The 26,520-nt window shown below is 38.3% G+C and overlaps 1 protein-coding gene across 2 annotated transcripts in view; it reads right to left on the minus strand.

Annotated features, from left to right (window-relative positions):
• Window positions 1–6,362: 6,362 nt before the first annotated feature.
• nfat5a (nuclear factor of activated T cells 5a) overlaps window positions 6,363–26,520 on the minus strand; it is a 50,361-nt gene continuing 30,203 nt past the window's right edge. For both annotated transcript variants that reach the window (XM_052119659.1, XM_052119661.1), the window contains exons 4-13: window positions 26,100–26,283; window positions 25,814–26,004; window positions 25,559–25,731; window positions 23,598–23,732; window positions 22,337–22,389; window positions 22,087–22,219; window positions 16,830–16,904; window positions 16,594–16,703; window positions 14,157–16,428; window positions 6,363–10,308 (exon numbers count right to left, since the gene is read on the minus strand). In XM_052119659.1, coding sequence (XP_051975619.1) covers window positions 10,088–10,308; window positions 14,157–16,428; window positions 16,594–16,703; window positions 16,830–16,904; window positions 22,087–22,219; window positions 22,337–22,389; window positions 23,598–23,732; window positions 25,559–25,731; window positions 25,814–26,004; window positions 26,100–26,283 — 3,547 coding nt within the window. In that variant the 3' untranslated portion in view covers window positions 6,363–10,087. The remainder of the gene's footprint in view (window positions 10,309–14,156; window positions 16,429–16,593; window positions 16,704–16,829; window positions 16,905–22,086; window positions 22,220–22,336; window positions 22,390–23,597; window positions 23,733–25,558; window positions 25,732–25,813; window positions 26,005–26,099; window positions 26,284–26,520) is intronic.

Below are 26,520 nucleotides of genomic sequence, written 5' to 3' on the forward strand. Positions count from 1 at the left end.
GGACGGGATATCTATAACACATGGACTCTCACTGAGGATGAAGCTAAGTTGCTAAAAACTTACTACGACAAATTTGAAGCTTACGTAGTACCAAAGGCGAACCCAATTTTTGCCAGATACAAGTTTAATGAGAAAACGCAGTGCGCCACGGAAACATTTGATCAGTTCGTCACTGAACTCAGACTGCTCGTTAAAGATTGTGGCTACACTAATACAGATGAGATGGTGAGAGACCGTGTCGTTTTCGGCATTTATTCCCCACATGTTCGGGAGAAATTACTCAATCAGGGTGCTGAACTAACATTAGAAAAAGCAATCGACACTGCCAGATCGCATGAGATTGCGCAGGCGCAGATGAAAAGTATGGCCACCGCCAGCATAAATGCAGAGCACGCGCAACAAGTGCACGCTATAGGAAAGCATGCAAAAACGCGTCAGAGCTTTCAGAAAAACACAAAAAACAACAATGTGCACATAGAACGCCTCCAAATATGTGGATACTGCGGTAAAGAACACAAAAGGAGAGAGACATGCCCAGCAAAGGGGAAGCAGTGTGCGAAATGTGGAAAGTATAACCATTTTGCAAAGGTTTGCAAGTCAAAACCGAAATCTGTGCACTGTGTAAGTGAAAACAAACATGAAGATGCATACCCAGACGTGAGTGGTGAATTCTTTATTGACTGTGTCACAAATGCAAACACATTTACTTCATCAGAGCAAGCTTTTGCTGAGATTGAAATAAGAGAATACGGTTTGCCATTGAAATTCAAACTGGACACGGGTGCTCAGGTTAATGTAATACCTCAAAGAGACTTCAAAAAATTTGCACTAAAAACAAAGATGCAGCAAACTCACAAAAAGCTCACAGGATACGGTGGACAGCAATTGTCAGTTAAAGGCACCTGCCAACTACACTGCAAATATAAAGAGAATGCCATGCCACTAGACTTCTTCATTGTGGACACCCAGTCACCACCCGTGCTTGGATTAAAAGCATGTTTGGACTTAGACATGATTAAGCTGGTGCTGTCTGTATCCTCCCCAGAAAAAGAGTCTGAGTCGATTGTAGATGAATTTACTGATGTGTTTACAGGCATTGGTCTATTTCCTGGGGAAAGCAACATTCAGTTGGACCCAACAGCCACACCCGTCATTCACCCACCGAGGAGAGTTCCTTTCAGCCCTGCGAGATCGGCTGAAAGAGGAGCTGGACTCCATGGAGGAGCAAAATATCATTGTGAAAGAGACAGAGCCGACAGATTGGGTAAATGCCCTGTGCGTGGTCGAAAAGCCCAAAACTGGTAAGCTGAGAGTCTGTCTGGATCCACGTGATCTTAATAAGGCTATAAAGCGACCACACTATCCTATGCCTACGCTAGATGACATCACACCAAAGCTGTCAGGAGCCCGTTACTTCAGTGTAATGGATGCTAGATCCGGCTACTGGGCAATCAAGCTTTCTGAACAAGCCTCGAAACTGACCACTTTCAATACGATATTCGGTAGATATCGATTTCTTCGCCTACCCTTTGGCATTGTCTCAGCCCAGGACATTTTTCAACAGAAAATAGATGAGATTTATGAAGGTCTGCCTGGGGTTGTGGCCATCGTGGATGATATCTTGGTCTACGGAAAAACAAAAGAAGAACATGATCATAATCTCAGGAGGATGCTGGAAAGGTCCAGAGAAAAAGGGTACGCCTTAATCCTGAGAAAAGAACTGTGTGTGTCCCGGAAGTCAGCTACTTTGGCCACCGTCTTTCCAAAGATGGAATCAAACCGGACCCTCACAAGGTGGAAGCCGTAAAAGAGATGTCTCCACCTAAGAATCGTGGTGAACTAGAAACAATTCTGGGAATGGTCAATTATCTTTCAAAATTTGCACCAGATCTTTCAGACATAAATGCACCTCTGAGACAGCTACTGCGGCAGGATCATGAGTTCAGTATGGGACAAGCAACATGACGCAGCGTTCCAAAGGATGAAAGACATCATTACCAGGGAACCAGGACCTGTGTTGTCATTTTTCGACACAAGCAAAGACCTCACACTGCAAGTGGATGCCTCCAAATATGGACTAGGTGCAGTGTTGCTGCAGGAAGGTAAACCACTTGCATATGCCTCAAAGTCACTCACGGACTCCGAGATAAGATACGCTCAAATAGAGAAAGAACTCCTGGCCATCCTCTGGGGTTGCAAAAGATTTCATCAATATGTCTATGGACGGCACGTAACAGTGGAATCCGATCATAAACCCCTTGAATCGATCATCAGAAAGCCATTAGCTGCAGCACCACCAAGACTGCAAAGGATGATCTGGCAACTGCAAAAGTACAATTTCACCATCGTACACATTCCTGGGAAAAATATTCCAGTGGCCGACACGCTATCAAGGAAATCGTTGCCCAGCGCCGATCACCACCTTAGTGAGGAAATGGATGTGCAAGTGCATACCGTACTCAAGCTCTCCCTGTCAGTGATGCGAAGCTCAGAAATATTCAAGAAAAAACTGAAGGAGATGTCCAAATGTACACGCTAAAGAAAGTGATCAAAGAAGGATGGCCTGCTGAAAGAAAGCAATGCCCTACAGCCATTCTAGAATACTGGAATCATAGGGACGAAGTTATCTGAGATGGGCGGCATGGTTTTCAAGGGAGAAAAGATTGTAATTCCCATGCAGCTGAGAGAAGAGATGCTTAAACGCATTCATGCAGGTCACATGGGAATCGAGAAATCCAAACAACGCGCTAGGGACATTCTTTTCTGGCCAGGCATGTCCAAACAGATCGCCTGCATGGTCGAACAGTGCTCCATTTGTCTTGAGCGTCGTATGTCAAATGCAAAAGAGCCTCTCATTTCCCATCCTATACCAAACCGGCCATGGCAGATTGTCGGTACTGATCTACTCACTTGGAATAGTGACGACTACATAGTGGTGGTAGATTACTATAGCCGATACTTTGATTTGGAAAAGCTCAAGAGCACCACAGCTACTGCAGTGATCATGAAACTGAAAAAAGTATTTGCAGCACATGGGATTCCTGAAAAGGTCATCTCAGACAATGGGCCTCAATTCAGCTCAAAAGAGTTTGAAAACTTTGCTCGAACATGGGACTTTGTGCATGTCACAAGTAGTCCGCATTACCCACAGAGCAATGGGCTCAGTGAGAAGGCAGTGCAGATTGCCAAATCACTAATGGATAAAGCAAAAGCGGACAAGAAAGACCCATATATAAGTCTGTTGGAGTACAGGAACACCCCAGTGGATGGTTTCAGATCACCTGCCCAACTACTGATGAGCAGAAGACTACGCTCCATTTTACCAACTACCAGCCAACAGTTGCATCCTGAAACTGTCAGTGGAAATGATGTTCATGCAAGGCGTGAGCAAAAGCAACAACATCAAGCAAAGTACTACAACAGGTCAGCAAAACCACTCACGCCACTAAGGGATGGGGACCACGTCCGAATTCAGGAGTCGGGTAAATGGAAGCCTGCTGTAGTCATTAAACCTGCTGACACCTACAGGTCTTATCATGTGAGTACCGCAGGAGGCCAAATTTTCCGCAGGAATCGTCGTCACCTTTTGCCAGATAGAGCACAGCCTACCACTGCCGAGCCTGGAATGTCTTCGAGCATTCAGCACACAGTGCCCATGGATCAACCTCAGCAGACAGACACAAAGAAAACTGACTCTGTTGCTCCACTTTACGTTACCAGATCCGGACGTGAAGTGAAACCAAGAGCCGTCCTTGATCTTTAACTGTGAAGGGTGTAGGCGGATCGCTGCCCTATATATAAAAAAAAAATAATAATTTGTCATTATTGTTGATATAATGATGTTGTTTACTTTTCGTTCTTTATGTTGGTTGTTGCACTTATGTTACATCTTAAAGAGTTGCACAGTTGACACATTGTGTTTATTGACATAGTATGCCAAGCTCTCAAAGAAAGGGGATGTAATATTCAAGTTTGAATATCTATTTGTAATTCCCATATATGTTAGGGAGTTCCTGAATATATGCTCTAGGGGGCAGTGGGTGAAATATGTGGTAAGAAAACTAGGAGGTGAATAAAAACGGAGAAACCCGCATGAGAAAAGAATCTGAGACTCTGTTCGTTTTTTTGACCAAACAATACACTCATCTCTGCACTGGCGTCACGCGTTGGTGATGATAACGCCGGTGTGATGACGTCATGTGTGCGTATATCAAACGGTAGCAGAGAGTGCGAACTAACTGATAGGGCGCTGTATCATGCTGTCTTTCGGGGGAAAGGGAGGGGGTGGGGTGGGCGTACAAATATATATATATATACACTCACCTAAAGGATTATTAGGAACATCATACTAATACTGTGTTTGACCCCCTTTCGCCTTCAGAACTGCCTTAATTTTACGTGGCATTGATTCAACAAGGTGCTGAAAGCATTCTTTAGAAATGTTGGCCCATATTGATAGGATAGCATCTTGCAGTTGATGGAGATTTGTGGGATGCACATCCTGGGCACAAAGCTCCGTTCCACCACATCCCAAAGATGCTCTATTGGGTTGAGATCTGGTGACTGTGGGGTCCATTTTAGTACAGTGAACTCATTGTCATGTTCAAGAAACCAATTTGAAATGATTCGAGCTTTGTGACATGGTGCATTATCCTGCTGGAAGTAGCCATCAGAGGATGGGTACATGGTGGCCATAAAGGGATGGACATGGTCAGAAACAATGCTCAGGTAGGCTGTGGCATTTAAACGATGCCCAATTGGCACTAAGGGGCCTAAAGTGTGCCAAGAAAACATCCCCCACACCATTACACCACCACCACCAGCCTGCACAGTGGTAACAAGGCATGATGGATCCATGTTCTCATTCTGTTTACGGCAAATTCTGACTCTACCATCTGAATGTCTCAACAGAAATCGAGACTCATCAGACCAGGCAACATTTTTCCAGTCTTCAACTGTCCAATTTTGGTGAGCTCTTGCAAATTGTAGCCTCTTTTTCCTATTTGTAGTGGAGATGAGTGGTACCCGGTGGGGTCTTCTGCTGTTGTAGCCCATCCGCCTCAAGGTTGTGCGTGTTGTGGCTTCACAAATGCTTTGCTACATACCTCGGTTGTAACGAGTGGTTATTTCAGGCAAAGTTGCTCTTCTATCAGCTTGAATCAGTCGGCCCATTCTCCTCTGACCTCTAGCATCAACAAGGCATTTTCTCCCACAGGACTGCCGCATACTGGATGTTTTTCCCTTTTCACACCATTCTTTGTAAACCCTAGAAATGGTTGTGCGTGAAAATCCCAGTAACTGAGCAGATTGTGAAATACTCAGACCGGCCCGTCTGGCACCAACAACCATGCCACGCTCAAAATTGCTTAAATCACCTTTCTTTCCCATTCTGACATTCAGTTTGGAGTTCAGGAGATTGTCTTGACCAGGACCACACCCCTAAATGCATTGAAGCAACTGCCATGTGATTGGTTGATTAGATAATTGCATTAATGAGAAATTGAACAGGTGTTCCTAATAATCCTTTAGGTGAGTGTATATATATATATATATATATATATATATATATATATATATTTTTTTTTTTTTTTTTATGAAAACAAGACGGGGCATTTATACTTGAAATCGAGGCAGTCTTAGTCTAACATTACTAAAAAATAGTCTTTCCCACATAAAGACCAAGATCTGTTATGCAGTTATTTCGGTTTAATGTTTTTGAAAAAGTAAGATTTTCTGATAGTTTACTCATCCTCATGCCATCTCAGATTTGTTTGACTTACTTTCTTCTGCAGAACAATTTTTGAAGAATATTTCAGCTCTGTAGGTCAAGTGAATGGTGGCCAGAACTTTGAAAAAAAAGCACATAAAGGCAGCATAAAAGTAATCCTTAAGTCTCAAGTGGTTAAATCTATATCTTCAGAAGCGATTTGATAGGTGTGGGTGTGAAACAGGTCAATATTTAAGCATTTCTTTAAATTTTTTACTATAAATCAAATAAATTCAAAATGTTGGCATTGTATGGACTTACAGAGCTGAGAGCAAAGTCATGCACATCTGGGATGGCATACGGATGAGTAAATGTGAGAATTAAATATTTATAGCGAACAATCTGTTTAATACATGTGAGAAACTTGACACTTCATATTGATTAAAACATTTGAATTTAAGTCTTCTTGTGGTTTACAACCTGAACCAACCCATGTCATTAAGGTATTTTAACATGTATTGTTAATGTAATATAAATTATTAGGAATTTAGCAATTGAAAAAAAAAAAAAAAGCAAATCAAGTAATTGGCCAGTTTACATAAAACTTATATGACATCTATAACACTACATACAAGACACAAGGGAAAGATCTTCATATCTATCTTTATTCATATAGCAGCACATCTTACAGAAATATAACTGCGGGAGTATACAAATGTACTGATTAAAGCAAAATACGTTTATTTATGCCAAATGCCATTAGTTCATGTTTCTTCACAATGCTTAATCTCATTCTTGCACACTCATGAGTACACTGTTGTTAACCCTAGGACAAAAAACAAACAAAACAATATGGACATTAATCACATCAAACAAAAGCAAACCAAACCAAAACTGTGCAAGAGTGTATTACAATACTCTCCATTTAACATACATACACACAAAGAGCACAAATAACTGCTGGTGATTGGGGCAAGCACTCTTCCAAACCGTGTTTTCAGTAAACATAACACAAAAAGTCCTTCAAATATCATTACATTAAACCTGCTGCCCGATCAATCAGTTATCTTTGAGATTAATTACCCTCTTCTTACCTCAAGCCTTGAGTCTTGACCACACAAATCTCAAGAGGCAATGACCACCAGTGGACAAGAATGACAAAAATTACAATAAAATGAAAATGTGAGTTGAGGCTGCATGACAATTTCATGATATATATGTTTAGATCAGATGTAATCGAGACTACACTGATGGACTGGTTAATGTCACCTTGACCAGACAAAACAATTTCAATAAAAAAAAAAAAACATTTTTTTTTTTTTTTAACTTCTGGAGTAAGTTAGTAACTCTACTAATTCCAACATGTATTTCATTATGTACAAAGGTCCTTTAGATATAAGAGGAAAGGCTTGCAAAGGCACAAAGTACATCCAATCAAAACACACAATATTATGTGAAGTAAAAGAGCAAAATACAACCTCTTAAAACATTAAAGTTCATAGAAATGATGGATTTTTGCAGTAATGTTTTTGTTCATTGTACATACAGTATGATTTCCGATTTAAGCTGGAACATCAGTATCAAAAAAACCAAGAAAGGTCTCGCAATTACTTATCAAAAAGATAGCGGTTCTGCTGCCTTGTTTTGAGAAAAAACTTTAGTCTTCATAATTGGTCCTTAGGTTAGATGTAGTGTGAATCCATATGCCATACACCATGATTTAAAATGCACACATTCTTTGACTCAGATTCTTTATCTTTTTATGGCCTTGTATGGAATGCAGGATCCAGAACATAAGCCTATACATTTCATATAACACAAACAAATGTCTGGCTCATAATTTACCTAAAAATCAAAAGACAAAATAAGATATTATGCTTTGCAAAAAACAACAATAATAAAAATTAGCCCTTTATGGAGCTATTACTTTTTCTTTTATTCTAACATTATCTTCATGACAATTAATTAAAAAAATAATTCGGTCAAAACACAATGGGAAAGAAAATTCAAATAAATTTAATTCAGTACAACAAATACAACCATGATATTTACTCACAATTTTACTTTTCAATAGAATTAAATTCAAGTATTAGTATTTCTTTGACATTCGATAATAATAATAATGAGATATGTTTTTTACATTATGGTCACAATTTTTTAGGGCCTGGGGATATGCTTAATTGTCATAAAGATAATGTCACAATGCAAATATACAACAACAAAAAATAGGTTAATTGCCATATTTTTTTTTCTTTGGATGTTGGGGTGAAATATGACCCAGAAATGTATTGACAGTTTTAAGGAGATTCACCCTTTTGCACTCACCCATTTTTTGTTGTTGTAATAATTCATAAATTGACAGTATTTAAATTTTCGCCAACAAAACACATAACTATCTCCATTTTGTAACAGTGATGGGGACAAAAACATCTTCACTGCTCTGAATATTGACATATGAAGTACAGTACTGCAGGAGGGACAAAATTCACTTTTAAAATGTTTAAAATGTACACAGTACATTTAGAAATTCAGTCTTACAAAAATACTGTATGTATGCCTCACTTGCAGGTGAGATATTATGTGATACTACAAAGAGAGCACGCATTTAACAAAGTGCTACCTCACAAAGGAACAGCACACTTAACCCAGCTGGTCTACGATTTACAATTTGTTATGCAAACTTTACATAAAGCACATTCTAACAAAGGAAAGAAAAAAGGCAAGAAAGGGTATGTTATAAAATATAGCTGATGTATCAAAGCAAAAACAGTTATGAAGACTTCAAATAGTACTACTCACATTATATCTGCATGAGAATATTGTCAATTTAAAAGCTGCTTCTTGGAATAAAGTATACTGAAAATTGTAGGTAATGTTTTAAAAAAGGTATTAAAATCGCAGGTGTCTATGAATAAGTAAAATGTCAAATATGTTTGTAATTTAATAAAATATTTTTGCAATGTCCTACAACAAATAGGAATTTATAGGGGGGGTTAAACAATACATTAGTAACAAGTGGGGGCTCGTCCGGGATCAAACCATGGACCGCTCAAACCCAAGCCAGAGTCATACACCTAGACAAACTTATAACAATATGTTGACAAATCAGTTGACAAAATGTAGCAGCATTCTATCAATGTGAATATTAAACTCTGTAGGACGGTGTAGAGAAACCTTACAGCTAGGATACATGACTTTTGAGTTGAATACACTTTCCTATCCACCTAAATTTAACTAAAAATGTGTATGACAAGATTGTCTTGCAGCAGTGGCATGAAGCTCTTTGTTGCTTGTTCTAAAACAAGAATAATGTTTTTTTTCAATCTTAAATGGCTGAATCATATAATAAAGACAGATGGGTCAAATTGTAACTTGGGGGTGAAAACAACCCAATCCCTTCTTGAACACTCAGGTAATATGGACCTAACTGCCACTGTCCAAGAAAAAGCTGCCCAAGAAAAACTCTCATAATATGTCCTTTTAAATTACTAATGAGACGCATACTTGCCTAACTCAACAAATCTTCTTGCATGCTTGTGCTTATTAAATAATCTCCACCTACCACAACAAACATTTACACATCCCTAATAGGAATTTCTGTACAAAAGGTTGGACCTCAGGTTCATTTAAATAAAAAACATAATGAATAAAAATGAAACAGAAAAGGTGGGGAGGAGTGATATTTTTTTTTTTATACATTGGGCATTAATGTTATGATGTGAATTTTGGATGGATTAGAAGGACATGTATGCAAATAATAAAAAACATTAAAACAAACATTAAACATGGCTCATAAAATAAATCGCACAAAACATTGTTTAGAACAGCATTATAACTATCAAATCTTAAAAAGCTTTGACATCCAGGTAGACACATATGGGTTACTAAGCTAAACGGGAGCATCTACCATAGAAATTCCCTAAAGTGCTAAATATATTTCAAATTCATTCACAATGTATTGGATATCTCGATGGCGATAGAGTTGAGTTGTGAACTGTATTAGGTCATTTTATACTTAAAAACAGATTAATGATGCCAATAAATGGAGATTAATGATGCCAATATATGGAGAAGATTCAGGTGGATGTCAAAAACACATTACAAAGTAGTAAAGTGCCAATATGGGTCAATTGATATGTTGACATGCCAAACACTGGCTTCAATAAAGTGGACCTTTAAATGTCCATCAAGAGAAGGTAACATGTACCACTTAGACAACACATTACAAGGTTTCAGAAACAGAGATATAACTGGAAACACCTATTTGACAGTTGTTAGTTTAGACAATACCTACATAAAATGTAAAAAAACTAAATAAAAAAACATTGAAAAGCAGTGGGGATGGTGGTCTACTGGAGTGAAATTTCAAACTAATTATCTTTAATGGTCCAAGAAATCCCTAGGGAGCGTCTTGGCTTGCTCTTGAAATCGTTCCAGAAGTTCGTCTATCTTATCCTCAATGTTGCTGGACTGGTCCAATAAAGTTTCAATCTGTGCACTAGTCTGAAGTTGGCTCTGGTTCTGATCCGAACCTGGATGCCCCATGGTTACAAGTTGATCTGACAATGCCGGACCAGGAGAATTAATTAGCTGTCCACATTCTAATAAAATAGAAGGAATAAGCTTTTTGAGACAGGCACATCTAGCATTAATATAACACCTAATGGACGTCAATACAACATCTAAGGACGTGAACATATCGAGGCACTTATAAAAAAAACTCTACCAGCTCTAATGATACACTCATGCCATGTCGAAATCAAAGTAATTATGAGATTTTATGAGGTATAAGCAGAAACGAGTTGTAAACTCTATGAAAGCTCTGCCTTGATATTCATGACATCATGTAAAAAGAACCAACTCGGCAGCAGCATCAACAGTTAAGATAGTTTACACTTATTAATGTTTGATATGCTATTTTCATGGTGTGCTTTGTATGTACTTAAACATATTCTGCAACCCATTTTACTGTAAAGTGTCGTATTTCTGAATAAAAAATATATTATGAGAAATGTGGGGCAAGATTTGATTTTATCATTAGGGAATTGACTGGATTGTGAATGTTTTAAACCAGACTGTTTCCAGCGAATTGTGAAAGAATACTCCCCTTTTGAAACACATCCGACACCCACTTTTAAGCAGGTTTTTCTAACCAGGACGTAAAGGATGAAACTCACTGTTTATTGTTCAAATCAATCACTATTTGCGTCATGGCATTCATAATGTATACATCATAATTTTTTCTGTAGTAAGACCTTTGATATTAGATCAATGATGTACCTCAAACATAATAATCTTGATTGTTCTCATGTAAAAAATATAAAATAATCCTTAAAACAAGATGCATTTACTTAAGCAATAGAGCAAAAGATATTTAGGCTTTTTGTTTTCAGAGAATGTATTTTAAATGTAAGTGTACAGTGCATCCGGAAAGTATTCACAGCGCCTCACTTTTTCCACATTGTGTTATGTTACAGCCTTATTCCAAAATTGATTATTTTCATTATTTTCCTCAAAATCCTACAAACAATACCCCATAATGACAACACGAAAGAAGTTTGTTTTAAATCTTTGCAAATTTATTCAAAATAAAAAAATTAAAATTCACATGTACATAAGTATTCACAGACTTTGCCATGACACTCAAACGTGAGCTCAGGTGCATCCTGTTTCCACTGATCATCCTTGAGATGTTTCTACAACTTGATTGGAGTCCACATGTGGTAAATTCAGTTGATTGGACATGATTTGGAAAGGCACACACCTGTTTATATAAGGTCCCACAATTAACAGTGCATGTCAGAGCACAAACCAAGCCATGAAGTCCAAGGAATTGTCTGTAGACCTCCGAGACAGGATTGTATCAAGGCACATGGGGAAGGGTACAAAAACAATTCTGCAGCATTGAAGGACCCAATGAGCACAGTGGTCTCCATCATCCGTAAATGGAAGTATGGAACCACCTGGACTCTTCCTAGAGCTGGCCCCCGGCCAAACTTAGCGATCGGGGGAGAAGAGCCTTAGTCAGGGAGGAGACCAAGAACCCGAAGGTCACTCTGACAGAGCTCCAGCATTTCTCTGTGGAGAGAGAACAACCATCTCTGCAGCACTCCACCAATCAGGCCTGTGTGGTAGAGTGGCCATACGGAAGCCACTCCTCAGTAAAAGGCACATGACAGCCTGCCTGGAGTTTGCCAAAAGGCACCTGAAGGACTCTCAGACCATGAGAAACAAAATTCTCTGGTCTGATGAAACAAAGATCGAACTCTTTGGCCTGAATGGTAAGCATCATGTCTGGTGGAAACCAGGCACCGCTCATCACCTGGCCAATACCATCCCTACAGTGAAGCATGGTGGTGGTAGCATCATGCTGTGGGGATGTTTTTCAGTGGCAGGAACTGGGAGACTAGTCAGGATCGAGGGAAAGATGAATGCAGCAATGAACAGAGACATCCTTGATGAAAACCTGCTTCAGAGCACTCTGGACCTCAGACTGGGGTGAAGGTTCGTCTTCCAACGGGACAACAACCCCAAGCACACAGCCAAGATAACAAAGGAGTGGCTACAGGACAACTCTGTGAATGTCCTTGAGTTGCCCAGCCAGAGCTTAGACTTGAACCCGATTGAACATCTCTGGAGAGATCTGAAAATGTCTGTGCACCGACGCTCCCTATCCAACCTGATGGAGCTTGTGAGGTCCTGCAAAGAAGAATGGGAGAAACTGCCCAAAAATAGGTGTGCCAAGCTTGTAGCATCATACTCAAAATATTTGAGGCTGTAATTGGTGCCAAAGGTGCTTCAACAAAGTATTGAGCAAAGGCTGTGAATACTTATGTACATGTAATTTTTCAAATTTTTTATTTTTAATACATTTGCAAAGTTCTTTTATGTTGACATTATGGGGTATTGTTTGTAGAATTTTTAGGAAAATAATGAATTTTATAAATTTTTGAATAAGGCTGTAACATAACAAAATGTGGAAAACGTGAAGCACTGTGAATACTTTTTGGATGCACTGTATATTGTCTTCCTGCACTGGCAGATTTTTTTCACTTGTTTTTTACTTTTTAAAAAATATAAAGAAGTTAAGTAATTTGTGCTGAAGAAGTAATACAGTATTTTGATTATGTTAATAACATTGAGCAATCTAACAGAATATGCTACAAATTCCATTTTATAGCATGTATTATGCAATCTGTAATAGAATACATTTTAAAAGTAAACCTTCCAACTCTGAATTCAGCCAAGTCAAATGGCAGCTGCCAAAAATAAAAGCACTGTTAATGCAATGTATTAATTTCTCAATTCATGCAATGCAGCATGCTTTTTTGTATCAAATACATTTGTTATTAATATACTTCCATAAAAATGTATTTGCAAGAACATGCACTGATCAGGTACATGTATTAACCTGTTGATATGCAATCCCCCCCCGCACGCAGTGGTGACATCACTCTGCTTACAATTAATATATAATTTACCATCTATAAATGTAATTAATATCATCAAATTATACATCTTTTCGAAGGTCTAAGGATTCAACATTGATATCCGATCTCTGTTTCATGATAGCAATGCTCCAGAGACAGCAATTTAGTTATTTGTGCCAGGAGTACAAATGAAAACATGCAATATCACAACGGGACTTCATACCATCTCGCAATTGCCAGATGAATCCAGTTCGCAACACTTGGGTCAATTGTCCAGGACAAGCGTTCATTGAAAAACATCCAATAGCACTTTTGTCCATAAAAGTGTTAAATCTGAGAAATATTGATATATTCTCCATTGTTTACATGAGATCTCGCCTGAAAGAATTACCCTTCGTCATCGTTCTTCAACAAACTATGCAATCTGATCAGCATTCATGTAGTAAATCTGTAAATTATCTTATATATTAGAGTCTCGTAAACAAAATGAGCCTGTCTCCAATGTCTATTTTTTAAAATATACCTGTAGTTTTATTCATAATATCCCAGCAGTGCAGTCAGATTTTGTGTTGTCTTGAAAGGTGGAGCCTTAATTTTACTATGTACACTTCCAGTGATTTTACAGAGAAAAAAACTTGCAGGAACCTCACTTTTTGTTAGATCATCTTCAAATTTGAAACATAACTTTTTAGACTTGTGGCTTTGAGAACATTGTATTTCTGGGTTGTCTTGGCAATTTTATTATTGTTTTTTAGATTATAAAAACATGTTCAGCACAAAATATTTCCATTACTATAAACTTCAGCTTCACTAACTTTAAAAATATAACAACATATATTAATTCTGAAACTTTGGAAATAAAGCCCAAAGTGTCTTCTTTCAAATGATACTACAACTGTGTCCATACTCCAAAGGGTCCAGGAAATACAACCGTTCAAGTATCAAGGGGGTGCATATCAACAGGTTAAGTTAATGGAGTCCTTTTTGAATTTATTTTTGAATTTAAGAATAGCACTTACCACTGGGAATCTCAAAGAGAAACAGGCCTGCTTGTCCAGGCTGGCTGAGAGTTCCCCCGATAGCTGTCTGAAAGAGTTGGCTAGGAGGTTGCTGAGTGGCTGAAGGTGTGGTGTTCTGCAGACCGCCCACTGCCACACCACCTGGTCCACTAAAGATGGTGGATGCTGTGGCAGTTGGAGGTAATTCTTGAGCACTAACACCACTCTGGAGAGCTGAAATGGCTGACTCAGGCAAATAAAGGTTGATGGAAGGTTGGTCTGTAGGGGAGACAGGGGTTATGCTGGTGGCACTGGGAACAACCTGCATAGGTTGCTGGTCCTGAAAAAGTTCTGTCTGTGTTGAAGTTATACTGGCAAACGAGTTGCTCATGATCGAAGTCTGATTTTGAATAGACATGGGCTCTGATGAGTCTTGTGGGGCAACACTCACAACACTGGCTTGGGGAAATATAATTGATGGATTCTGAGTTGGCTGGGCAAGAGGGACTGTGGGTTGGTTTGAGGAATTGTTCAAAGTAACGTTTTCAGGACTGGGGACAACTTGCATGGGTTGCTGCTCCTGAAAGATATTCTCTTGCAGGTGATCATTTCCTATTGAACCTTGGTTCTGACTACTGAAAAGCAGAGCCTGGGGCAAATCATGGGGGTTAAGGGTTGTGGTACAGAACAATATGCCAGTCTGTGTTTGTTGCTGTGCTTGATTCTGGGATATTGTCGCCATATTTGTGAAAAGAGAGGCTTGTTGGGGTGTAGCCAACTGTTGTGGTTGGGGAGACTGTTGTTGTTCCATTGGGGTGGACAACTGGGTTTGTCCCTGAAAAATTGAGACAGTCTGAGCTTCTGTTCCAGAAGTCTGCATGGGTGTGAGGAAAGCTATCTGTTGTTGCTGCTGGTTCTGGTTATTATCCAATGGTAGCTGGCTAGGCAACACACTTTGCGCAATAAACAGGCTAGTTGAGGAAGCCTGCTGCTCTGATGGCAGATTGGTACTTGTTAGCATGGTCATAGTTCCAGGAAATAAGCTTGCTTGGACTTGTGGCGCCTTTGTGGTTCCAAAAAGTACAGTCTGTGAGTCCTGTGTTTCAGTCAAGGGGTTATGACTCTGAAAAAGCTGCTGTGGAGGCGAGGGTTGGGATGATGGCTGCTGAAGAAAGCTGGATGTTTGAATGGTCATAAGACCTCCAGTCTGTTGGAATAGCGCAGTCTGCTGCTGCATTTGCTGCTGGGGTGGGTTCTGGAGAAAGCCTTCAGAGGGTTGTGATAGAGCACTAGCCTGTGTGGAGCTTTGCGGATCGCTAGTGAAGCTGGGTGTGCACTGCATTTGAATCTGTGTCTGCAAGAGTTCTGACTGCAGTTGCTGCTTTAGGCTCTCTAATACTTCCTGATGCTGAAGAGTTTCTAAATTCTTCTGATGCTGTTGCTGCTGTTGGATATTATCATAAACCTTTTGATGCTGCAGAGTGACTATAGAACTTTGTTGCTGAATGTTCTCAAGAACCTTCTGATGCTGATGTTGGTGCTGCAGGTTCTCTAAAACTTTGTGTGTTTGCTGTTGCTGCAAGTTGCCAAGAGCATGTTGCTGGAGGTTTTCAAGGACTTTCTGATGCTGTTGCAAATTTTCAAGGACTGTCTGTTGATGTTGTAAATCCACTAGTGCCTTCTGTTGCTGTTGTTGCAAATTATCCAATATATTCTGCTCTTGCTGCTGCTGTTGCTGGTTGGTTAGGGTACTCTCATTTCCACCCAGCCTCAAACTGTTCATATTTTCCTGGACATGTTGCTGGAGACTTTCTGCAGACAGTGCCGAGCTGTAAAGCACAGAATTTAGCTGCTGCTGTTGTGCTTGCAGCTCTCGTACTGCTCTTTCCAGCTGTGTAACCCCATCTTGGGGCAAAAGTGTCTGAATCTGTGGCTGCTGGGATGAAGGAGACCGAGACTCTATGCCCACTAATACCATTCCACTTCCATCTGCACTGTTGTCTTCCGGAGACAAAGTCTCAGGGGTTTCCCGCAGGAATTGCTGAGGGACCTGTGGAGGAACAGGCTGGAGAACTGTTGTGTCTTCAGATAAGGACACTTGGAACGATGCAGGTGAAGAAATGTCCTGCTTGGGAATGGTGGACAAGGTTTCTTGAGAAGTACAAATTTGAGCCACTGGCTGTTGTGAGTCAACAGGTTGGAGAGGCACAGGGCTTGGAAAAGACTTACTACCAGAGGGAAGGACTGTACTTATCTCCAAGATTTGTTGGGTTGAACTAAGGTCATCTACAGGCTGGATTGTGAAAATGGGAAAGGTACAACATTGTTAATTTTCAATATTGGTCTTCCTAAACTAGGTCTGAAGTATAGGATGGTAAGACAAAGATTGGAATTTTGGTCAATGATAGGCTAACCTATCAGAAACATCTAAAAGAGATTGGTCTTAAAATTGCAGTACCTTGAAAATGTTTGAAGGTGTTGCATTGCAGGAGACTTCCATAGGTTCTTCACGTTTGACTACCGGTAACATTACGACATTGTTTATACAACTGGTCTCAGTTTGCATTGCTGTAAGCGGCCACAAAACACATAAGCTCAAACTTTAAACTAAGAGTTTTACAATAAAAGGGTATGAAATTAAATGATAAGCAGAAGAATATAAGAGGGGGAAAACAACTTCTGATAATGCCTCACCTTTTATCTGCTCTTCATAGGCGCAAGTTTCAACTGTGGCTGGCAATTCTGACTTCACGGGAATATCAACTTTCTCTGTATAAAAAAAGGTTAAAATAATGTGTTATGACTTTTTTATTTCTGATGCAGAGCAGCAATCTTAAATTCTGTCCAATCTAGGGTTGTCACCATAGCAAGATTTCTGTAGATATTACCTATAAAGTGTTGTCACAATACCTTAATACAATCTTACAGTGTATATATATATATATATATATATATATACACACACACACACACATACACACGTATGCAAAAGTTTAGGCACCACTGACAATTTCCATGATTTTCATTTATAAATAAAAAGCAATTTCATTTTGATCTATCAAATAACTGAAGGATACAGTAATATTTCGGTAGTGAAATGAGGTTCATTGGATTAACAGAAAATGTGCAATATGCATCAAAACGAAATTAGACAGATGCATACATTTGGGCACCCTTGTCATTTTGTTGATTTGAACACCTGTAACTACCTAGCACTGATTAATTGGAACACACAATTGGTTTGGTGAGCTCATTAAGCCTTGAACTTCATAGACAGGTGCATCCAATCATGAGAAAATGTATTTAAGGTGGCCAATTAAAAGTTGTTCTCTTTCACTCTCCTCTGAAGAGTGGCAACATGGGGGCCTCAAAACAAACTCTCAAATGACCTGAAAACAAAGATTGTTCAAAATTACGGTTTAGGGGAAGGCTACAAAAAGCTATCGCAGAAATTTAAGCTGTCAGTGTCCACTGTGAGGAACATAGTGAGTAAATGGAAGACCACAGGCACAGTTCTTGTTAAGGCCAGAAGTGGCAGGCCAAGTAAAATATCAGAGGCAAAGGTGAAGGATGGTGAGAACGGTCAAAAACAGCCCACAGACCACCTACAAAATCATGTTGCTGCAGATGGTGGCACTTTGCACAAGGAGAAACTGTACGGGAGAGTGATGCGGAAGAAGCCTTTTCTGGACACACGCCACAAACAGAGTCGCTTGAGGTATGCAAACGCACATTTGGACAAGCCAGCTTCATTTTGGAAGAAGGTGCTGTGGACTGATGAAACAAAGATGGAGTTATTTGGTCATAACAAGGGGCGTTATGCATGGCGGCAAAAGAACACAGCGTTCCAAGACAGACACTTGCTACCCACAGTAAAATTTGTTGGAGGTTCCATCATGCTGTGGGGCTGTGTGGCCAGTGCCGGTACTGGGAATCTTGTTGAAGTTGAGGGTTGCATGGATTCCACTCAATATCAGCAGATACTTGAGAATAATGTAGAGGAATCAGTCACAAAGTTGAAGTTACGCTGGGGCTGGATAAGACAACGACCCAAAACACTGCTCAAAATCTACTCTTGCATTTATGCAGAGGAACAAGTACAATATTCTGGAATGGCCATCCCATTCCCCAGACCTGAATATCATTGAAAATCTGCGGGGTGATTTGAAGCAGGCTGTCCATGCTCGGCAACCATCAAACCTAACTGAACTGGAGATGTTTTGCAAGGAGGAATGGTCCAAAATACCTTCATCCAGAATCCAGACACTGATTACAGGCTATAGGAAGCGTCTAGAGGCTGTTATTTCTGCTAAAGGAGGCTCAACTAAATATTGATATAATATTTCTGTTGGGGTGCCCAAATTTATGCACCGGTTTAATTTAGTTTGATGCATATTGCACATTTTCTGTTCATCCAATAAACCTAATTTCATTACCAAAATATACTGTGTCCTTCAGTTATTTGATCCAAACACCCAATTATTTATAAATGAAAATCATGGAAAATGTCAGGGGTACCTAAAATGTTGCATACGCCTGTGTGTGTGTGTGTATATGTGTATAATATATATATATATATATATATATATATTAGAATATTTTTATATAAATGTAATGTAGGTCTAAGAACACATCTATGTGCATGCGCCCTATGGACACTTCAAGCATCTCACATTGGATGCACCAACATTAGGGCTATTTTTCCCCATATAAAATACTTTATATACTGTTTTTATCTTCATTTTAGCAGATTTCCATTTGTATCTCAGGTTCAATCCTACTTTTCAAGTACAAAAATGTTTCCTGAATTTTGCATGCGGCCCAGTGGTGAATTTTGCTTTTAAGGCTGGTAAGTGCCCTCTTGAGGATGACACCTTTGAATTTGAACAACTGTGCCAGTAAAGGAGGTAGATTAGAAGTGCAGGATTAGTTTAACTACACAATATTAGTAGTGGTCTGTTGGGCTGCACATATATCTAATTTCGCAATATATCCCAAATTAACTTGCGGTGGGCTATTATTTTAATGCATTCATCCGTAAAATGTATAAAGATGCAATAGGCATGCTTCTGGTATTTGCATTTTCCTATGACGACATAGTGTGAGAAAGTCAAGCAAGCATCTCATCAAAATGAGTTGGTTTACGTCAGTGCAAGAATGTTTGTTATTTTCTGCAAACAATGCAAAGCATACATTTAGCCATTACAAGTTTTATTTTGCACATTGGAGTATAATGTAGATGGGAAAAACTTTTGTTGTCAATAAAATTAGACTTTCATGATTAGAATAGTAATTCGTTGTAAACAAAAAGCCTGTTTGGTTCATAAAGGCCTACTCTTCAGATTAATATGTAACTACATATAAGCAAAATTAGAAAAGATTATGTAGGAGAGAGGGAAGCTGGAGAGCAGAAAGTGGGGAAAAACATTATTTTTCACATCTTATTTGTTAATTTAGCCTACCGTTTGTTAAGATTTCCATTTGTTTTAAGCGGGACAAAACATTTTACAGAATTTCACTCCATTATATGATTGTTTTCTCAATGTAGATCTACTTGCACTACCAGTCAAAACATTTGAAACACTTGACTGAAATGTTTCTCATGATCTTAAAAATCATTTGATCTGAAGGTATGCTTAAATGTTTGAAATTAGTTTTATAGACAAAAACATTGTGCTAATAATAACATATTAATTTATTTCATTATAAAACAAAAATGTAATTTAAAAAAAATAAAGCAGCCAATAAGTGCCCAACATAGATGGGATCTCATACAATAGTTTAAAAAGCATCCCAGCCTCAAGAAGTTGGCTGAGAAAATGTCAAGAGTTCATGTCTGCAAATTGTAGGCAAAGGGTGACTACTTTAAAGTTGCTAAAATATAACACATATATATGTTTAGATTTATTTTGGATTTTGTTTAGTCACAACATAAATCCCATAGTTCCATTTATGTTATTCCATAGTTTTGATGACTTAAACTATTATTCAAAAATGTTAAAAAAAAAAAAGAAGAAAAAAAAAGAAAAAAAAAAAAGAAATTATAATAAAGAATGAGTGTTATAAAACTTTGACAAGTAGGTATTTGCAGAATGTCACACCATAATATCATCGTTTCCTCGATGAAGATCTACTTAAAAAAAAAAAAAGGAATTTGACTTCGACACGTTAATCTTAGGGATATTGCATATCGATGCATTATCCATCAAGTTAATCGCATATTGCATTGTTCCTCCATATCGTGCAGTCCTAGTGGTCAGTTTAAACTTTTTAAATCAGTTTTTAATATATTGATGCAAAAAAGAAAATGAGACTTGTTATATTTAAAAAAAAAAGTTATTTTGCCTTTATTACCAGACTGACTTTCTTGCATTTTCTTAATACCAACATTTTGAATATTATCTTTCTTGCAAATTAACCCTACCAACTTTCAAACCAAACCTACGCCCTTGGTAAAGTCCAAATAAATTGTTTTGCATGAAAAACGTCCAGTATATAACAGCTCTGAACGTTTCTGGCATGCACATTAAAACGTACACTACATCACGAACATCCATTTTGTAGTGGATTCAATAAAGCCTTTCACAGAAAACTGAAGATAATGTAATCTTACATTCCTTTTGCGTTTTTAATTTTTTTAAAAATATATTTTACATGTACATATGCATCAGATAAAGGTCTTTGGCTATTGTGTTTTGCTCTCTTATCAGTGTTTCACGCAGAGATTAAAAACAGTTAAATATGGATTTAGGGGGACACAGACTACAACTAACCCTGGAGTCCCGAATTCGAATCCAGGGTGTGTTGACTGACTCCAGCCAGGACTCCTAAGCAACCAGATTGGCCCGGTTGCTACTGAGGGTAGAGTCACATGGGGTAACCTCTTTGTGGTCGTGATTAGTGATTCTCCCTCTCAATGGGGCATGTGTTAAGTTGTGAGTGGATCACAGAGAGTAGTATAAGCCTCCACATGCTGGGACTCTCCGCGGTGTCATGCACAACGAGCCACAAGATGCACGGATTGACTGTCTCAGAAGCGGAGGCAACTGAGACTTGTCATCTGCCACCCGGATTGAGGTGAGTAACCGCGCCATCACAAGGACATACTAAATAGTGGGGGGGAAATAACGGTTCGAGGTACGAAACCCGATAATTAACTTAATTTTTATCAGAAAGACGACTCTGATGCGTGTGCAAAATTTCAAGAGATTTCACCCATGTTAAGTATCCCAAAATTACAAATATAGCTGCAAGCAGCGATAACGGGCTCAAGCACCATGGGTCCATTTCAACCTGGTGGCTTTCGGAAAACAATTTTGAAGCAATTTGGGTAAATATAAGTACTATTTTAAAGTCTGTAGTAAGAGCCACACTTCCTGCTGCCAGGTGGTGGCGCTATGATCGTAACTCAATTAATGTGATCATTAATGTTATTAGGCCCCATTACCAAACATACAGATGAATTTTCATCAAAATCATATAATGCACACAGAAGATATAAAGAACTTTCTGTTTCACATTTTTGCCCTTAATTTATTGCCATATCATGGCGACACTGTTCGATATATAAAATCTGTTCACAATTTAACATCTTCAATGTCTTGGTATAAGGTTGCCTAAATTTGGTGACAATCACATGAATCCCCAAGGAGGAGTATTCAAAAGTTTAGGGCCTGCAATTTAAAACAAATTCACATTCAATCCAAAATGGCAGATTTCCTGTTGGGCAGAGCTAATGACTAATTTTGAAAGTTGTCCAGTTTGATGAGAACAAAATATGTAGCAAGTTTGGTTTTGTCAAAAGGTGGTGCTACGGAGCTCCCCAACCACACCCCATGTGTTACATTTTTCCCAAGCCTAACGGCCGACAACTCATTTATATTCAATATTTCTCAGAAATCTGTGAGCTGCTTGTCTGTGGATATCATAAATATATGCTCTCTTTACCAACCTGTTAGAGGAGTGTAGGTAAAAGGCTGTACATCATGCGTTCTCCCTGCATCTGTCAGCACAGCAATCCCTATAGACACTGGGGAGGTCACTGCCTGGTCATGATATGGAGGAACCTTCACCACTAGATGATTCTGAATTGAAGAATATGTTTAAAAGATGACTGAGAACAAGACATTTGTGAATGACAAGCATTATCAAAAGAAATAAAAACTGTGACAATTGATATCCTTTTGACCAGGAAAACTTGCCTGATGGAAAAGTTCCATGTCAATTTCTGCTTCAGCCTGCCAGCCACTCTCATCTGAAATAAAATAAAAAAAATGGGAGGAAGTGGATTTAAGAGTGTTTAAAAAATAAGCTAAAAACACAAAAATCACACATGCACTAAGGCCCAAAACTATTTTAGGCAAATACAGCAGACACTTCTAGCTATTCCTAGCTCGATTTCATGAGTTGTGTGTAAAAAACACCATAGTGTTAATTGTAATAAATATATTTTGTGTTTTATAGTTTTATTTGGTTATATTTAGTATAGTGTTGTCAGAATTTACGCATTAACCCGTGCGATTAATTAAAAAAGTTTAACACGTAAATTTTTCTTAATCACAATTAATGCATTTACCGTTAATACAGCATAAACATTAGCGTGAAGGGCGGAACTTTTGTAATGTGTCCACCCGGAGTCATTACACTGACACATAAACAGACACAACAGGGCCAGAGCCCTTCTACCAAGTTGAGTCTACAAGCTAAGCATAACGCAGCTTTCCCATTGACATTCTATGGGCAGTACTGTTGTAACACGCTTGTTGACCATAACACTCTTCTATGTTTGAGCCGCAGAGGTTGTTATTCCATTAAATAATCTCTGACAGCGCTTCCCTGTCAAAAACAATGGAGAAAGGAGCTCTTAGCGCAGATGGTACTTGTGATAGAAATCAAGTATTATTCAACCTATGTAAGATGCATTTTAATAATCACGGAAGCACACCAAATCTTTACTGTCACCAAAACACAGAATGTGACATGTTTGCAAGTTTTCATGGCAAGTTATATTTCTACAAATAGTTTTGTTATCTTTCCTAAGATGGAAATTAATGCATCAATGCAAGTATATATAGCGCCAAATTTAGGACTTTTAAAATCTGCGACTAATCATGATTAACTACAAAAATGTTTGTGATGATTTCATAGAATAGAATCCATAGAATCCTTTATTTTGGTCACACATTATACACACAGTTTTTTTGCAAATATACAGTGAAATTTATTTGTTTTCACATATCCCAGCTAAGCTGGGGTCAGAGTGCAGTGATTTAATCAACTAATTTTGTATAAATTGATATGTTCAATTAAATTTCACCCAAAAGGTTTAATGCCATCTTAATTAAAAATATATTTATTAGGTGATATTTAAATAATAACTGATGATATCATCTTATTGTTATATATTTTAAAATATTTTGGGCAAACATTTGGATTTGCATTCAGGCCAAAGAATTGTAATACCTGAAGAATTTTCCTGAAAAACAACTTTGGTTCCTTTGAGGAAGTTCTTGCCGATAATAAAGACCTCCTCTCCTCCTGCCACAGAGCAACTGTGAAGACTTTTTTTTAGGATTTCAGGCACTCCAGCAGGTTGAGCTGTGAGAAAAAAAAATACACATCAAAATGTATTTTGAGAACACCCTGAAAATGTGAATGTCTTAATATTAACCCTCTGGAGTCGGCAAACGCGCCGGCGCGTTTTGCTGTTTTTTTTTTCACATAGCAGTAACATAGACTTAAAATACTCCGTCATTTATGGTCATATAAATACAATCAATACATGATTATAAACTATAGAGGGTCTTCTTTTTTTGTGTACACTCATATTAACATCAAAACCTTCTGTTTTTTTTTAAATAAATAAAATAAAAAGGGTAAGCTTTCAGCAGTCTCTGTGTTCACGATCATATTTCAGAAACACGTCACTAAAATGAACTTAAACTCCGTGAATTCTTCTCACACAAACATGAAACATATGTCTAAAGAAAGCTTAAAATGTCTACTTTTAAATAAAACAATTCAAATTTAAAACAAATATTCTCCTGCAATGCAATCTGTTTGAAACAAAGCGATGTACAGTTTTTACCGGTCCATCTCATTATCTGTAATGTGATCCCACCCACCAGCAGAGCGCCATTCATACGCTAATGTGCTGAGGCGATCAAGGGAAAAGTACACGCTCCTACTGCGAGATTTGATGTAAACAAACACAACTAAACTTTTCTGCGTGCTTGTAACGATACACAGGCGATCAAACTCTTGGCTATTAAGGAAGAGTTAACATTTTTCTCAGACCGAAGAGGTGGACATTTGTATTTTGAAGAGAGATTTGTTCCAGCAGAGGATACAATTTCAAACGAGTAAGTCATTTAGTTTTCATTAGCTGACATGCTATTTTATATAAACATGTACATATTTTACTAGTGGGACTGTTTCCAGACAGGATTCAAAGTTTGACATTTGACATACAAATTATTGACATGTCCTAATAGGCAAGTTTTAGTTACATGTAAATGTTGTTATTTACATTGTATGCTGTATGATATAAATATGATATGTAATATGATATAAAAATAATATGAATGTTAGATTATATTTTAATGTGTTTATGCTGACTCGTTATCATCAACAAAGCTTGTGCTTGCAAATATCTGTTAAGGTTAAAATGCACTTTAAATATGCCCATATTAGAAAATCAGCATATTATCATATGTATTTTGGATCAAATAAATGCAGTCTTGGTGAGCAGAAGAGACTTCTTTTAATGGTAGTGTAGGTCTAAAATTAAGTAAAGTCTTTATTTAAAGAAAATATATAGTCAGATTACTTCTTTTAACTTAAAACTTGATTTTGATCATTAAGTCTCCTCACATTAATTCTCTCTCTGTCACATTCCTCATTGATAGGCCCAGAGGAGTGGTCTTTGTGTCCTCAGGTGTAAATCTCATCAGTATTCATGATCGTTCACGCCTCCTCGCATATTACCATTCAGCTCTAAAATTGTCACACAAAAGTTAAATGACTATATTGTTTTGTATGAATGAGTGATCAGGATGATTTTCACATCATTTTGTAGCAAAACTCTAGGCTACAAGATCCAGTTCTCAAAAGTCAAATGTTTAGTATGTTTAGTATGTTTAGTATGTGTTATATGGCCTTATTTCAGTGACTTAAAATTTTCGTTTTTTCAAAAACCATGCATAAACATTATTTTCTCAAAAATACAAACCTGTACATACATGTTGCTCACATATTATTGTAGCCCAGTTTGTGCTGAATACAGTGTTATCAGACTTTAGCCATTAATATGTTTTTAAGCAACTGAAAAAAGCACAAATGTCAAGGCATTTCAAAACTTCTCCAGGGCCCAAAACACCCTCAGACCCCAGAGGGTTAAATACCATGAAACTATTTGCACTTACTACAGAGGATGGGAGAAGAGAGAGTCTGGAGGGTTAGAACAGATCCATCTGGTCTTGGGATGTTGACTCTGAAGGCCAAACGAGCACGAGTGCTCTTCTTTTTGGAGCCAGCAACCCCTATACGAGCTTCAACATCAGCATTCCTCAACTTCAAGATTCCAACACAGTCCACTCTGCAGAGACATTACAGGGTTTTACACTAGCCAATTAATATAGTGGCTTCCTATTAGAAAATACAGACCGACTGATCCTTACGCTAGCGTCATAGTGTTGCTTGGGTCAAGGTTTACTTCTATGACTGTGGTCCCCTCGATATCCACCTCCTTACAGGCTGTCGTGTTGCGCCCAGTCACTCTGCAGGCTTGATAAAACCCATGAGGCTTCACACGACCAGCGTCATTAGCCACAAAAACTTGGAGCACCACCGGTTCATTGACTCCCTCTAACTGATAGTATTAGATTTGCAAATGTTATCATTTGTATGTATTGCTTTCTTTAATGCATATAGGTTTAGATAATATAATTTGCATTTCATTCTTACTTTGATTTTAGGGAATCCTTGCTGTGTACGGTCTTTGACGGATCCTCTGCTGCCCTCCGTGAGGTATCGCGCTCTGTGCTGAGTCTCCGGCTGAATCAAAATCTTTAGCTCTTTCCCTTCACTTTTCTGTGGGTACTGAATGGAAAGAACACCCCCTTTCTGATTGTTCGACACTTCCAGAGAGCTACAATGAAAATAAATAGATTTGGGATATAGGTAATGACTGTCCAACACAAATCTCAAATAATCTTAAAATAAAATTTCTGAAGACAATGTGGGTGGTGGGGTGAGCGATATTTCGGTAGAAATGGGTCACATGGTCATTTTGAGTATCATCATCCTGCATTGTTTGGAATGTAAGTTGGGCTCATTTTATTCAGGAGCATCTGCTTTAAGTAATAGTTTAAGTGATCGTTAATGC

This window comes from Xyrauchen texanus, chromosome 46, assembly GCF_025860055.1.
Source record: "Xyrauchen texanus isolate HMW12.3.18 chromosome 46, RBS_HiC_50CHRs, whole genome shotgun sequence".
Classification (NCBI taxonomy): domain Eukaryota; kingdom Metazoa; phylum Chordata; class Actinopteri; order Cypriniformes; family Catostomidae; genus Xyrauchen; species Xyrauchen texanus.